Source organism: Periophthalmus magnuspinnatus, chromosome 1 (assembly GCF_009829125.3).
Source record: "Periophthalmus magnuspinnatus isolate fPerMag1 chromosome 1, fPerMag1.2.pri, whole genome shotgun sequence".
In the NCBI taxonomy this organism is placed as follows: Eukaryota; Metazoa; Chordata; class Actinopteri; order Gobiiformes; family Gobiidae; genus Periophthalmus; species Periophthalmus magnuspinnatus.
Window position 1 is genome coordinate 27,973,495 of NC_047126.1, and position 13,328 is coordinate 27,986,822.

The window sequence follows — 13,328 nt, forward strand, 5'->3', positions numbered from 1 at the left end:
TTTTGATTTTATAATGATTTATGTAGTCTTAGTATCTTTATAATGCCTTTAAGAGGTAAATAAAGTCTGCTTGTTCTGCTTGTTCTGAACTCAGAGCCTTAGGGAAGTTGACCAGTAGGAAGCAGAGAGTTGCATTAAAGGGCCCATATTATGCAATTTTTTAAACATTCTTGGAGTTCATGTTTCATTCACACATGTTTAACACACAAATCTTGCATATTTAGGCTGAGTTCTTCTCTCAAACTGAGAACACCATGTTCCACCTTGTGATGTGACTCTACTGAACTAAACAGAAACAGAAAACAGTAAACAATAGATGTGTTAGTTTCAGTGTAGTTAGCTCCTCCCTTCAGATAGCCATAAGGCAGCGTCCACCAGCAATCTGACCAGAACTGAAGAAATGGCTTGGATGAGCAGTGAAACGTCTTCACTCCTATAACTTCTTGTCCAGTTGACAGATTTGATCATTTCTTTTACTATGGATCATACCTGGACGACTGAGGGATTACAGACTACTGAACTAAAGGTAAAAGGTAGCTGTTAACTAAAAAACTACCACTTCATGACATCACAAAATCGAACTATTTTGAGTATTTTGAGCTTTGGAAATGTAGAGAGACTAACAATAAAAAGTTACTCAAACATATTGCCCAGCCCCAGATTGTAGTTCCTTTTTATACCAGTATTGAGAAATATGTTGAACTCACTGGAAGACACTTGGTCCAAACACAGTGGCCAGGTTGTGTGCTGTCATGCGGTTTTCCTTGTGGTTGCGGTCCACCTCAGTGAGGAAGTGGAGGAGGTATCGGAGGAGGCTGAGGTGAACGACTGGAAGCCTCAAAAGCAGGTCTCTTATGTCTGAACAAGAGCCATTGTCTCCAAAATCTATGAACACAAATAAGATCAATGACACTTTATACTATAGATTAGGGTTGTTAAAAGCATAAAAAACAAAGTATCAAGTTTAACAAGTATCAATACTGAAAAAAATCCCATAAATATGACAAAATTTGACGTTTTCTTTACTGGTCTTCAAGTTAACATGAGGTGTTGATACTGGTGTTGATAAAGAAAGCACTATTATTTTGGGGGTGAAAACAGTACATTCATTTGTCTATTTTTTTTTCCATCAAAACTGGTATTAAGCATTGAGCCTTTTCCTTAGTACCCTACAACAGAAAGAAGAAAAAGAAAAAAAGTCACAGTTGCACTGGTCCGATCATTTTATCAACAGATGCTGTCACACATGGAGCCAGTGAAACTTATTGTGACAAATGATACAACCGATTGGTAATGCTGGCTTATCAACGTAATAGCTGATCTTGGCTATGGCCATTTGTAATACCTGGCATTAGAGCAGAAAGCCTGCAAAATATGTTGATACTATTACTCATAATACAAAATTGGGTCAGACTTTGATCCGATTGAATCCAGACTGACTCTGACGCAAATGCGTGTTTGAATTGGTGTGTCTTAGTGCTTAGAGAATGAATTCAAGTTGTAGGTAGGCCCTAATTAATTTAATTAGAACAAGTTAACAAATTATATAACAATTAAAATTATGAAAATGAATACGTAATTTTGAGTTTTTAATTATATCCATAGTGTCTGAATGGTAGGCCTGACATGACAACACATTTTGAAGCATGATATATTGCTACAGAGTAATATTGTGATAATTGATAATATTCAAACTAGAGACCAACTGATATGGGCTTTTTTTTTTTCATGGCCGATGATGATTATTTAGAATACAGAGCAACTAATGGCCAATAGGCTTTGCTGATATTTTTAGGGGGACTGTAATTATTTTCCCCAAATTATGGAATTTAAATTTACAACAAACTCCCCCAATCCCTTTTTTACCACAAACCTATGAGAGAACTGTGTGTTTTGTGCAGTTATCTCTTTGTATTAAAGTGTTTAATTAAAAGCTTTGCGTGCATTTTTTAGGCAGTAGATTGACCAAAACACAATATCGATATCAGTCCATCTTTAGATAGACTGATATATCGATATATGTCGATATATGTCTTTCAATTATGTCTTTCAATTAAAGATATATCGGTCTATCTTTAATTTAAACTACTTTATGGCATTGACACAAAGTAGAAATAAAGTTGTAACCAGACTTTTACATACACTATATAAAAAGACACATTTTTTCTTCTCACTGTCTGACATGAGACTAAACTTTTCCTGTTTCCTGTCAATCATTTCTATTTATTAAATGCCAAAATAATGAGAGGATTTTTTTAGACAATTTTTCATTACTTAAGTCAGATTTTTACATACATTTTATTAGTATTTGGTTCCATTCCTTTTAAGCTGTATGACTTGGGTCAATTGTTTTGGATTTCCTTCCACAAGCTTCTCACAATAGTTGGCAGGAATTTTGACCTATTCCTCCAGACAGAACTGGTGTAACTGAGCCAAGTTTGTAGGCCACCTTGCTTGCACATGCCTTTTCAGGTCTGCCCATAAATTTTCAATGGGACTGAGATCAGGGCTTTGTGATGGCCACTCCAAAACACTGACTTTGTTACCCTTAAGCCACTTTGTAACCAGTTTGGCAGTATGTTTTGGGTCATTGTCTGTTTAAAAGACAAGCTTTAAATTCATGGCTGGCGTCTTGAGGTGTTGTTTCAGTATTTCCACATAATGTTCTTTCCTTATGATGCCATCTATTTTGTGAAGTGCACCTGTCCCTCCTGCAGCAAAACAACCCCACAACATGATGCTGCCACTCCTGTATTTCACAGTTGGGATGGTGTTGTCAGGCTTGCAAACGTCACCCTTTTCCTCCAAAAGAAAGAATGCTCATTATGGCCAAACAGTTCAATTTTAGTTTTACCAGACCACAGGACATGTCTCCAAAGACAATCCCTGCAGATTTCAGACCAAAGCATGTTCATCTCTGGGACACAGAACCTGTCTCCTTCCTGAGTGGTATAACGGCTGGACATTCCCAAGGTATTTATACTTGTGTATAATTGTTTGAACAGATGAACGTTGCACCTTCAGGCATCTTGAAATTGCACCTAAGGATGAACCAGACTTATGCAAGTGCACAATTCTCTCCCTGATATCTTGGTTGATTTATTTTGACTTTCCCATGATGTTACACAATGAAGCATTGTGTTGTAGGTGTGCCTTCAAATACATCCACAGGCGTGTCTCTAATTAACTCAAATGTTGTCAAGTGTCGTCAAGTTTTAGACAAGATGTGACATCATTGTCTGGGTTTTCCCAAATTGTTTAAAACTATATAAACCTGTATATAAACTTCTGATTTTTAATTAGGTAATGACAAATTGTGAAAAAAACCCTTTCTCTTATTCTAGCATTTAGCAAATAGAAATCGAATTGACCAAAAACAGGAAAAGTTTAGTCTGATTTAATGTCAGTGGGAAAAAAAACATGTGTCTTTTTATTCATCCATCCATCCATCCATTTTCTTCCGCTTATCCGGGGCAGGGTCGCGGGGGCAGCAGTCTAAGCAGGGACTCCCAGACTTCCCTCACCCCGGACGTCCTCCAGCTCCTCCTGTGGGACCCCAAGGCGTTCCCAGGCCAGCCGAGAGACATAGTCCCTCCAAGAGTGTCCTGGATCTTCCCTGTGGCCTCCTCCCGGTGAGACATGTCCAGAACACCTCCCTAGGGAGGCATCCAGGTGGCATCCTAAGCAGATGCCCGAGCCACCTCGGTTACTACACGTCAACTGGTTCCTCTCGACGTGTAGGAACAGTGGCTCTACTCCGAGCTCCTCCCTTGTGACCGAGCTCCTCACCCTATCCCTAAGGGTGCGCCCGGCCACCCTACGGAGGAAACCCATTTCAGCCGGTTGTATCCACGACCTTGTCCTTTCGGTCATTACCCAGAACTCATGACCATAGGTGAGGGTAGGAACGTGGATTGGCCGGTAAATCGAGAGCTTTGCCTTTGGACTCAGCTCCTTCTTTACCACAACGGACCAATACAGCGACCGCGTCACTGCAGACACTGCACTGTTCCGCCTGTCAATCTCACGCTCCATCCGTCCCTCACTCGTGAACAAGACCCCGAGATACTTTAACTCCTCCACTTGAGGCAGAGACTCACCACCCACCCAGAGTGTATGTAAACTTCTTGTTTCAACTGTATATACTATCATTAAAAGCCCTGAGCTGCAACAAATAAAAAGTGAGGAATATGTCAATAATTGGCCATAAAAGTGATTTCTTCTGCCCTCAAATCTTATCATAGTAGATGATATTTGCAAAGGAAATATTACAAATGACAAATACTGAGCCCAAAAATTATTGTTCCAGCTTTCACAAATTGAACGATATGTTGATATTGTAATTATCGTGACAGGCCTACTGCAAGAGTGAGTCATTTTCATTTGGACCTCTGCATGCACAAAGGCAATGCATTTGTGTAAAATAGACTTTAATGCACTTTTAACAAGGTCTGTATAATCTCAGTCGTCCACAGAATTGTTTTTTTTATTTATTTTTCTTTTAACTATGTTATAACTGTGTTCCCTCATAATTCTTTTACTTGGTATTCAAATATTATTTTGATTGATTAATGTCTGTTGGTTTGTTTGAGTAATTCACCATTGTTTTGGATTTTGCTTGAACAAAAACACTATGACTCAGCCATTTTAGATCACAATTACAGTTACAATGAACAAAGTGAAAAATTATTAACTATTTTAAATGTCTTCTTTAAGCTTCATGCCTCACCAGCAAAACAACCTTGGTAACCTTTTAAACTTACAAACAAGCACTCCTTTCTTACTGTGTGCCTTATTATTTAGTGTTTGGAAATGGTCTAAGCAGGTCTGACATACTGTACTGTATTATTATTCCACCTGGGTCATGAAAGCCTTGTATTAAGCAACTAAAGCATGTAGGTAACTCAAGTTAATTTGTATACATCTGCAAATTTTAATAAAATTCAAAAGTCCTCTATGATAGAAAATTGATTCTTGTGAGTTTAAGCCATGTTATAATCATCAAAAATGTGCTCAGAGTTGTGTTCTGTTTCATTCACACATGTTTGAGTAAACCTGGTTTATTAGTCTGTCTACATCTCCAAAGATCAAAATGTTGTTTCTCCTTGTGATGTCGTGAAGTGACTGTTTACGAATGAATGAATTAATAAGTTTATTTGAGCATGTACAAGAAAGAAAGTAAGCAGTCACAAACGATCACATCCATCATACAAGATTTGCACAGAGCTCAAAAGGAGTAAGCAGTAGTAGATATTTTAGCTTACCCTCCTACTTTATCCACAACTACGCAACACAGCAGTTGATAACCAACAGAAGCATAAAAATAAATGAAAAAAAGACATAATAATAAGAATGAAAATTCCTCATACCAACAATAGTTGCACCAGATGACTTGTTGGTAGTCTTAATCCATGCACATGCCCATATACACCGCGTGTGCGTGCGCATGCATGTATTATGTGTAAAGTGTAAATTGTACTTGTCAATCGTAATCCATGCACATGCCCATACACATCATGTGTGCGTGCGCATGCATGTGTTATGTGTGCGTGTCAGTCTTAATCCATGCACGTACCCATACACACCACGTGTGCATGTGCACTTGCATGCTTGTGTTATATGTACGTGTCTGTCTGTGTACATAGATGCACACAGATTTGGCCCAGCCAGAATGAACATGATAGTAAGACAGTAAGAGAAAAAATAATAATAATAATGATAATAATACATAAATAAAAAACATTAGCCATTACAGAACTTATTACCAAACCATATGTGAGTATTCATAGTTTTGACTATAATCCCTCTTCATCGTTTTAAATACATTTACCTTATACATTCTTTTAAAGTACTTTCAACTCCAGGTATGTTTTTGATGAGGAAACAACATTATAACATAGATCAGAAAATAGTGTAATATGGGCCCTTTAAAGTGAAATGTACTTAAAATAGTAGTAAACAGTAATAAAATATTTTATATTGTTATTGGAACTAATAATTACAAAATAAGACAAACAAATAGAAAGCTAGATTCAAACTGTCATTATTAATGCCTGAAATATCACAAATGAATAGATGTAAAACAAACATGTGTGCTTGAAACCCTCAAAAGCAATGTATGGACATCTTTTGTCTATACAGACTGTGGGTCAAGTTTTTTCTGTAGACTAAAGCACCCCCTGCTGGCTAAAGGAGAGCGTTGTAGAAAGGGAAGAGATGTCATGTAGTGGTAGTTTTCAAGTTATCAACTACCTTTTTACCTAATGACATCACAAAGTGGAACAGGATGTTTTCTGTTTGAGAGAAGAACTCTGCCTAAATGTGCTGAGTGTGTGAATGATACAAAACACAACTCAGGGTGTGTTTTTGATGAGGAAACAACATTATAACACAGATACGTTGTATGGAAGTGAATTAAATTATTAAAGGACAGTTGAAGAAGCGTGCATAACTTACCCTGGTAGTGCTGTAATAAGGCCTGTTGAACTGTGGAGTTTATGAGGGCCTGAGGTAGTTCCCTGAGGTACAGTTTGAGGAGACTGGCCACAGTAGAAACATCAGACTCAGAGGTGAGGTCAACATCTTCCCCACTCTCCAACCGCCGCTTCAGCATCTGCACCACGCGGACATTACCGTTTAACCGAAACAAGCCCTCCTGCTTCAGCCCTAAAGGAGAAGAAACACCCGTTACAACTAGACAGCATGAGGCAAGAAAGGTCAAATCTGTGTTACAAAAAGATACAGATGCCAAAAGATGTGTTGGCATGCTACAAAGGCCACCAAGTTACCCATGGTGTTTGCTAGGTGTCAAATCGTGCAGCGTCTTATTAGCATACGCGTATTGTAGCATGAGTAGGTTTGTGCTAGCCATGTTTGCTTGACAAGGCATTTCATCTCTGTAGTGCTCATAAAATCCACTGCCATTCATTTGTATAACATGCAAAATAAATCTAACATTAGGTTGCACACATGATGGATATTCACAGCTCACTTTAGTAAAGCTAGCAAAGATGTATTAGCCTACGGATGTGATTAGTTCTCACTTAAACTGTCAATTTTACCAGTTAACACTTTTGTTAGTGTTTTGTTCCTTAAGTTACAAAACAGGCCTAAATTAAAAGTTAAAAGTTAACCTTGCTGCCTGCTTCAGAAACACCTGAATTGAGGGGGGGAAAAACTAGATTAAGCAATTTTCCACGTGGCATAAATGTGCGAAAATTGTCGTCATATACCTGGATTTCATTTGCAGCACTGACATCTAGTGGACCTGCTTGGAACTGCACGCTCCAAGCTGTGGTCGCCTGGGAAGTATTTCTCTGTTTATATTTTGTGTATGTTTAATAATTGACTACACTTGGTTTGCCTTTCAAAAATCCATCGTGATATTCATCAATTTTATTTTACTCCATTAAAGCTACACAAAATGGCCTTATTGCAGAACAATAACTGCTGGAAATGTAAAACCGATAGTGGTACATATCTTCATGCTTTCTGGGAATGTCCCGTGGTGTCTTCATTTTGGATTAGCCTAGCGTTATTAAAAACCTGGAAAAGTGGATTGGCCTGCCTATCCCAGCATCGCCACTGATGTGTCTTCTGGGAGATAAGTCTCTATTTCCCCCACAATGGAAATGTACGGATCGGCGGTGGCTGGTTTTATTATGGCTGCCAGACAAATTCTGAGGGTCTGGAAAAGCCCCTCAGGCCACAGGTTGAGGACTGGTTTAGGCTGATGACAGATCTCTAAAGTGCACAACACCCTGGACAAAACCAACAAGATATGGATTCACTTTTTGTCATTTGTGGGGCGTAATAGTTCTGCTGAATTGACTGCTTTATTGATGTGGTAGGTTGTCACATTTTTTGTTAGATTTTGGTTCTTAAAATTAAAATTGATAAAAAAAACAAACTTTAATGACAAAAAAACAAACAAAACAAAACACCGTGATAGAGAAATTTTAAAACAAACAACCTCAGGGTGTAAATGTCTTTTTGTTTTTGCTAATGCTAGATCAAGAATAAAACATTACAGCTCAACTGTTCTTTTGAACTAGTTTAAATGTTACGTTCAAACAACATAACTTATTATTTGCAGTCTTTCTTTCTTTTTTTTTTTTTTTATGAATATTTTATTTCGGGAAGAGCACATATTACAGGCACATTTTTCCCAGTACAAGTATTGTATGAAACATTATTGATCAAAGCCCCTAAGAAAAGTGCTTGTCAAAACTATACCATGGTCAATTAGTCCCATCCTGTTTTAATATATTAAAGGAGTAGAAAGGGGAAAAGTAAAAAAAAAAAAAAAAACACCAAAAACTATTTACAAGAACTGGGGGGCTTACATGGAAAAAATAAAGTGTAGTCAAACATATATATATGCATTATACCATAAAAATATAAATCTTCACCCAAAATGGAGAAGTCACAAAAAGTCTGTTCTAATTGGAGCGATATACTTAATCCACTTGTTCCAAATACAATAAAATTTGTTCCTTTGAATGTTTATTGTGTACGTTAGCCTTTCCATCCTAAATATTTCATTTACTATATCAATCCAGCCATCCACTGAAGGCGGAGCAGAATTTAGCCATTTTTTTGTGATGTTCTTTTTACTTGCTGCCAGGAGGGCTTGCAACAGCTTTTTATCACTTCTCCGTTCCAATTTGCAGTCTTTCTAATCTTTTCTCTTCTCTTACCATGACTGCGGAGATGCTCCACCATCCTCCTCACCACCAGAGGCAGCCCATCCTTCAGCAGGCCTTGCTCTTGCAGCTCCGTCAGAGACTTCCCAAACACTCCGGGCTGCTCAATCACTGTACCCCTGGGTTTTAGGACAGGGATCTGAACCATTTTCAACATGTCTTCCCTCACCTTCACCGCTGCCTTGCTGTGCTGTGGAAAACATACAGACAGATCAACCTCTATGTTCATGGGGCTGGTATGATCCGGTGTGCCAGGCTGGTCCCACTGAGCCCAATGGTCCAAAAGGTGAGATGGGAGCCTGTGATGTCACATAATAGTCCATCATTTACACCTCTTGCAGCCACACACATGTACACACAGAGGACAGTAAGTGTGAACAGCTAAAAGGGAGCAAAGTGGAGAGCTGACTTGTTGCTACGACAAATATCAGGTTACTATGCAACACCCGGTGAAGGCACGGCTGGAGAGTCTTAGCTAACCTGTGCAATGAAACACTTCTGTGGTCAAGCAGGCAAGTTTATTTTACTAAAAGCCACAAAATGACGAAATGTTATAAAAAAGGTTATATTAATATTTCTGCAGTAAATTATATAAATAGTACTCAGATGTGTGTGTGTGTGGGTGTGTGTGTGTGTGTGGGGGTGTGTGTGTGTGTGTGTGTGTGTGTGTGTAGTACTCTTTTTAAAGTAAGTAAACTTTTTAAAGATATTGTACTTTTCAGAGTGCTTTTCTTGCAGCATACTTTTACTCCTACTTGAGTCATATTTTATTGAAGTAACAGTACTTTTGCTTTAGTACTTCTCAATAAGTCTACAAGTGACAAAAGCTTTACGTTGACAATATGAAATGATTTAAACATTTGTGTTTCTTGCAAATCTTCAGATATGATTTAGTTTTTCTCAGATTTTATGCCCTATTTAAAATTGTTTGTAAATGTTATGCATAATGGGAGATTAAGCTCCAAAACTATAACAAAGCAAGAAGAAAGTATAATCAAACCAATATTGTAGTATAGTACTTTGTGGTATAATAAGTGAATAACTTTTAAGGGCCCAATATTCTAACATGTGTAGGATCTTTAAGTAGTAAGTAGGCCCTAATTCAACTCTTTTCTCCTAAACAAACATACAAACCAGTATATAAGTACAAGTTAGCTATTTATTTAATTCTGTTACAATATAATGCCAGAAAAAACACAGATCCAGAGACTAAAGTATCATATTTTTGCACAAACTTAACATAAACTGGGACTGGACAGAAACTCTATTCAGGTTAATCCAAAAAAAAATCTTTGACTATGTTTTGCTTTCCGCATCAGAACACACCCGAGTCTGCCCTCATTACCACACCATGCAAGCACGGCACACAGCATATACAGTGTTGAGAGCTTTGGATGATGCGATATCTTGAGTAAACACTGCCACATGTCATCTCCTGTTTGGATAAATAAATATACGGCACTGAAGCATGCTGTGAAATCACCTTTTCTGAAAGCAAATAATCCACAAAACAACATCTGATTTATACTAACATCTAAAACATACTGAATTCTTGAGTTATAATTTAGCAAATATACTACAGATTCGACATTCTATGACAAGGTTCCTTCTGGACGTGGGCTGACATTTCCTGTAAAGTATGCCCACCCCGTAACCATAGCAACAGGCGCACCATGTGACTACTACAGTGCACTATTTCAAACAAGTGGATTGACCCATGCATTGGACGAGGGGCCCTCAATGATCGGACTACAAAAGGGCCACATGACACAGTTGATTTACTGTTTAAATGCAGTGGCCAGTGAGCATTTTTGTCTCACGTCTCCAACCAATAGAACATAATAGGAAGTGTGCTAGGCTTTGGTCAGCTGATTAAACTCTATTCACAGATGGTACAGATTTTTTTTTAAGAGGCTAGATCTGACAATACCAGATGCCGTGGCTTTGTTCATTCACAAGTCATCTGCACTCCAAGCAAATGAGGTGCCTACTAAACTGTAACTACCGGTAACGTGACTCGCACCTTCATAAAGTATTGAAGAAGTGTGTAGTCTAGGTCCCAGGGAAGTAACCAGTATCATGACAGCATAATGACAACGTAACACTACATAATTTGGATTTATTATTAAGATGAAATAAAACATTACATTACAAATTAACTTTCAACTGGAAGTGTAGTAAATTGTTAATATAAAAAAAATACTACTACTACTACTACCACCGCTACCACTATTACTGCTACTACTACTACTACTACTACTACTACTAATAATAATAATAATAATAATAATAATAATAATAATAATAATAATAATAAGGTCTGAAACTGAATTTAAAAAACACCTGTATTTGTTGTATATTTTTTTTTTTTTATTTTAACTAAATTTAATCAATTTACACCACTACTATATAATGCTGTTCTTAAGCCTGTCTGAGCTTAGTCTGATAGCCTTTTCAACAGATGTCCATGCGATCTAATTCAAAATAGAGATGGCAACTATGGAAAAAAAGTAATACTGTGCATATAACAATTTTAAAAACCAAGGGCCAAAGCCTCCTTAACCTTCATTAAAAATAGACCTGTCCTTTTTACATGATTTTTACATAATCTCCACTTTTACCTTGCAATTAGTCAACACTACATTTAAGAGGGAAAGGCACTATTTGCATTTGACTGGGAGTTAGTGCTGCATTGAAAAGCAGGAAACACATTAGTACCTATTGTTTGCTGAGACACTGTGCTGTGTTTAGCCTGTATTCTTCTTCTTCTTGTCTCTTCCTCCTCCTCCTTCTCCTTTACCCATTCTTCTAAACATCTTCACAGCACTGACCGCACATAAAAACATGCCTGGCACTCTGAGATAACAGCCACTTCCAGCATGATACACGTTTGCGTCCTACTTTTGGAGTGTAGAAGCAAGCTGTTACTAGTCCTAGTTGGCCTGAAAAGTCTCATAATGTTTGAACTTATATTTACACAAAGCTGTTCTGTATGTATTTGTGGGATAAATAACAACTACATAATGCATTTGGATCAGTTTTGATGCTGTTTTACTACTACTGTACTTAAATCCATAGTATCAGTGGATCAGTGCATCCCTAGTTTTAACATTCTTACTGAAGGAAATGCAAGCCCCAGCATGTAGCCTAACTTCTCTGCCTCTCTCCTCCCTCCCTCACTTCTGTCTATCTCCCCATGTGGCCGCTTGAACAACTGGTGGCAGTAACAGTTCCAACAGCTGCAATGCATTCTGCAGCCACTTCTCATAAAAGTGTCACTGGGAACAAACAACCTAGAAAATGGCCACTTCCAGAGGCTAAAATACAAGTTTGGATTGGTATAATGGTGTACTTGTTGCAGGGATGGTGACCTCATATAAGCAGTGAGTCACTTCAGGGAAAAAATAACAAAGATTTACCAAGGAGGAAAAACACAGAATTATACTTTGACTATTTAGTTTAATGGTTAATTTAGGCTGCAAAATGGATACACTTGAATAACCTACTGAATAAAAAACGTAGTCCAGATGTCTACCTGAAACACCGGACAACTCCAAGATGAATGAAAGGGTAACTTATCTGTATCTAAGGAAATTAAAATCAACAATCAGTAGTTATGAAAGCAGTTGGTACTTTCTACAATATACTAACACAGTACAAAAGTTGGATCTCAGGAGTTGTCTTGTCTAACCTTATCTAATGTCCATATAAAAATGCATTACGGCACCGGAAGTCACATGACCAAACCTCCTAAAACTTTGTATCTCTTGAGATCTTTAAACCGAGACCATCCCAAAGGAGCGTGTCCCATTATGCATTCCCCAGCACTGATTCACTCTTTCAATGGGAATTCTTGTGCGCCAATTTAAAAGAGCTTCTACTTACACAAATGGTCAGAGCTCCTGCCCCCATTCTTTCAGTGAAGAAAAGCAGCAGAGATGTTGTTAAAGTCCTCCCCCTCTTTATTCTCTCCTCCTCTTCCCTAATCTTCCCCCAGACTTTGAAATCCCTTTAAAACGTTCCATCTATAATCCATGACAGAACCAGAGAATGGAGGAGTGTTGTCAGTGGGCAGCAGAGTTCCCGGTGGGCTAGTGCAGTGTGCCCATGGGCAAAGAGATTTAGTGCTTGTCTCTTTTTCTTCTTCCCTCTCTCTCTCTCTCTCCTCCTGAGCTGAAATCTGAGCCAGGCACTCTGATTGGTCAAGGGGATGTCATGTGATTAGGGGGTTCATGCCCTAAACTTTGAAATGTGTGCCTGCAGGATCTGTCTGTGGTTGAGAGGAAACCAGAAATACTACGTGAGGCTGGATATTAAAGAGCTGATATTACACGATTTTCTGATCTATGTTATGTTGTTTCCTTATCACAAAGATACCCGGAGTTTTATTATGTTTCATTCACACATGTTTAACACACAAACTCTGCATATTTAGGTTCTTCTCTCGAATGGAAAACACACCTTGTGATGTCATGTGGTAATATAGGAAGTGCTCCACTGTGTTTTTAAATACCATACACTTTCACTAGAATCATTTGGATGTTTTCAGACCTGGAACTGCCTATGTGTATTGAACTTCAGGTAAAAGGTACCTGTTAACTTGAAAACTACTACTTCATGACA

At 38.0% G+C, this 13,328-nt stretch overlaps 1 protein-coding gene across 5 annotated transcripts in view; it reads right to left on the bottom strand.

Moving 5' to 3' along the window:
* Positions 1–12,833, bottom strand: part of fam13a (family with sequence similarity 13 member A) — a 61,441-nt gene extending 48,608 nt beyond the window's left edge. For 2 of the 5 annotated variants that reach the window (XM_055226779.1, XM_055226747.1), the window contains exons 1-4: positions 12,591–12,833; positions 8,700–8,895; positions 6,457–6,666; positions 708–885 (exon numbers count right to left, since the gene is read on the bottom strand). In XM_055226779.1, the coding sequence (XP_055082754.1) occupies positions 708–885; positions 6,457–6,666; positions 8,700–8,895; positions 12,591–12,617 (611 nt within the window). In that variant the 5' untranslated portion in view covers positions 12,618–12,833. The remainder of the gene's footprint in view (positions 1–707; positions 886–6,456; positions 6,667–8,699; positions 8,896–12,590) is intronic. The other 3 variants (XM_055226853.1, XM_033971931.2, XM_033971940.2) reach the window with 3 other exon arrangements.
* Positions 12,834–13,328: the final 495 nt, after the last annotated feature.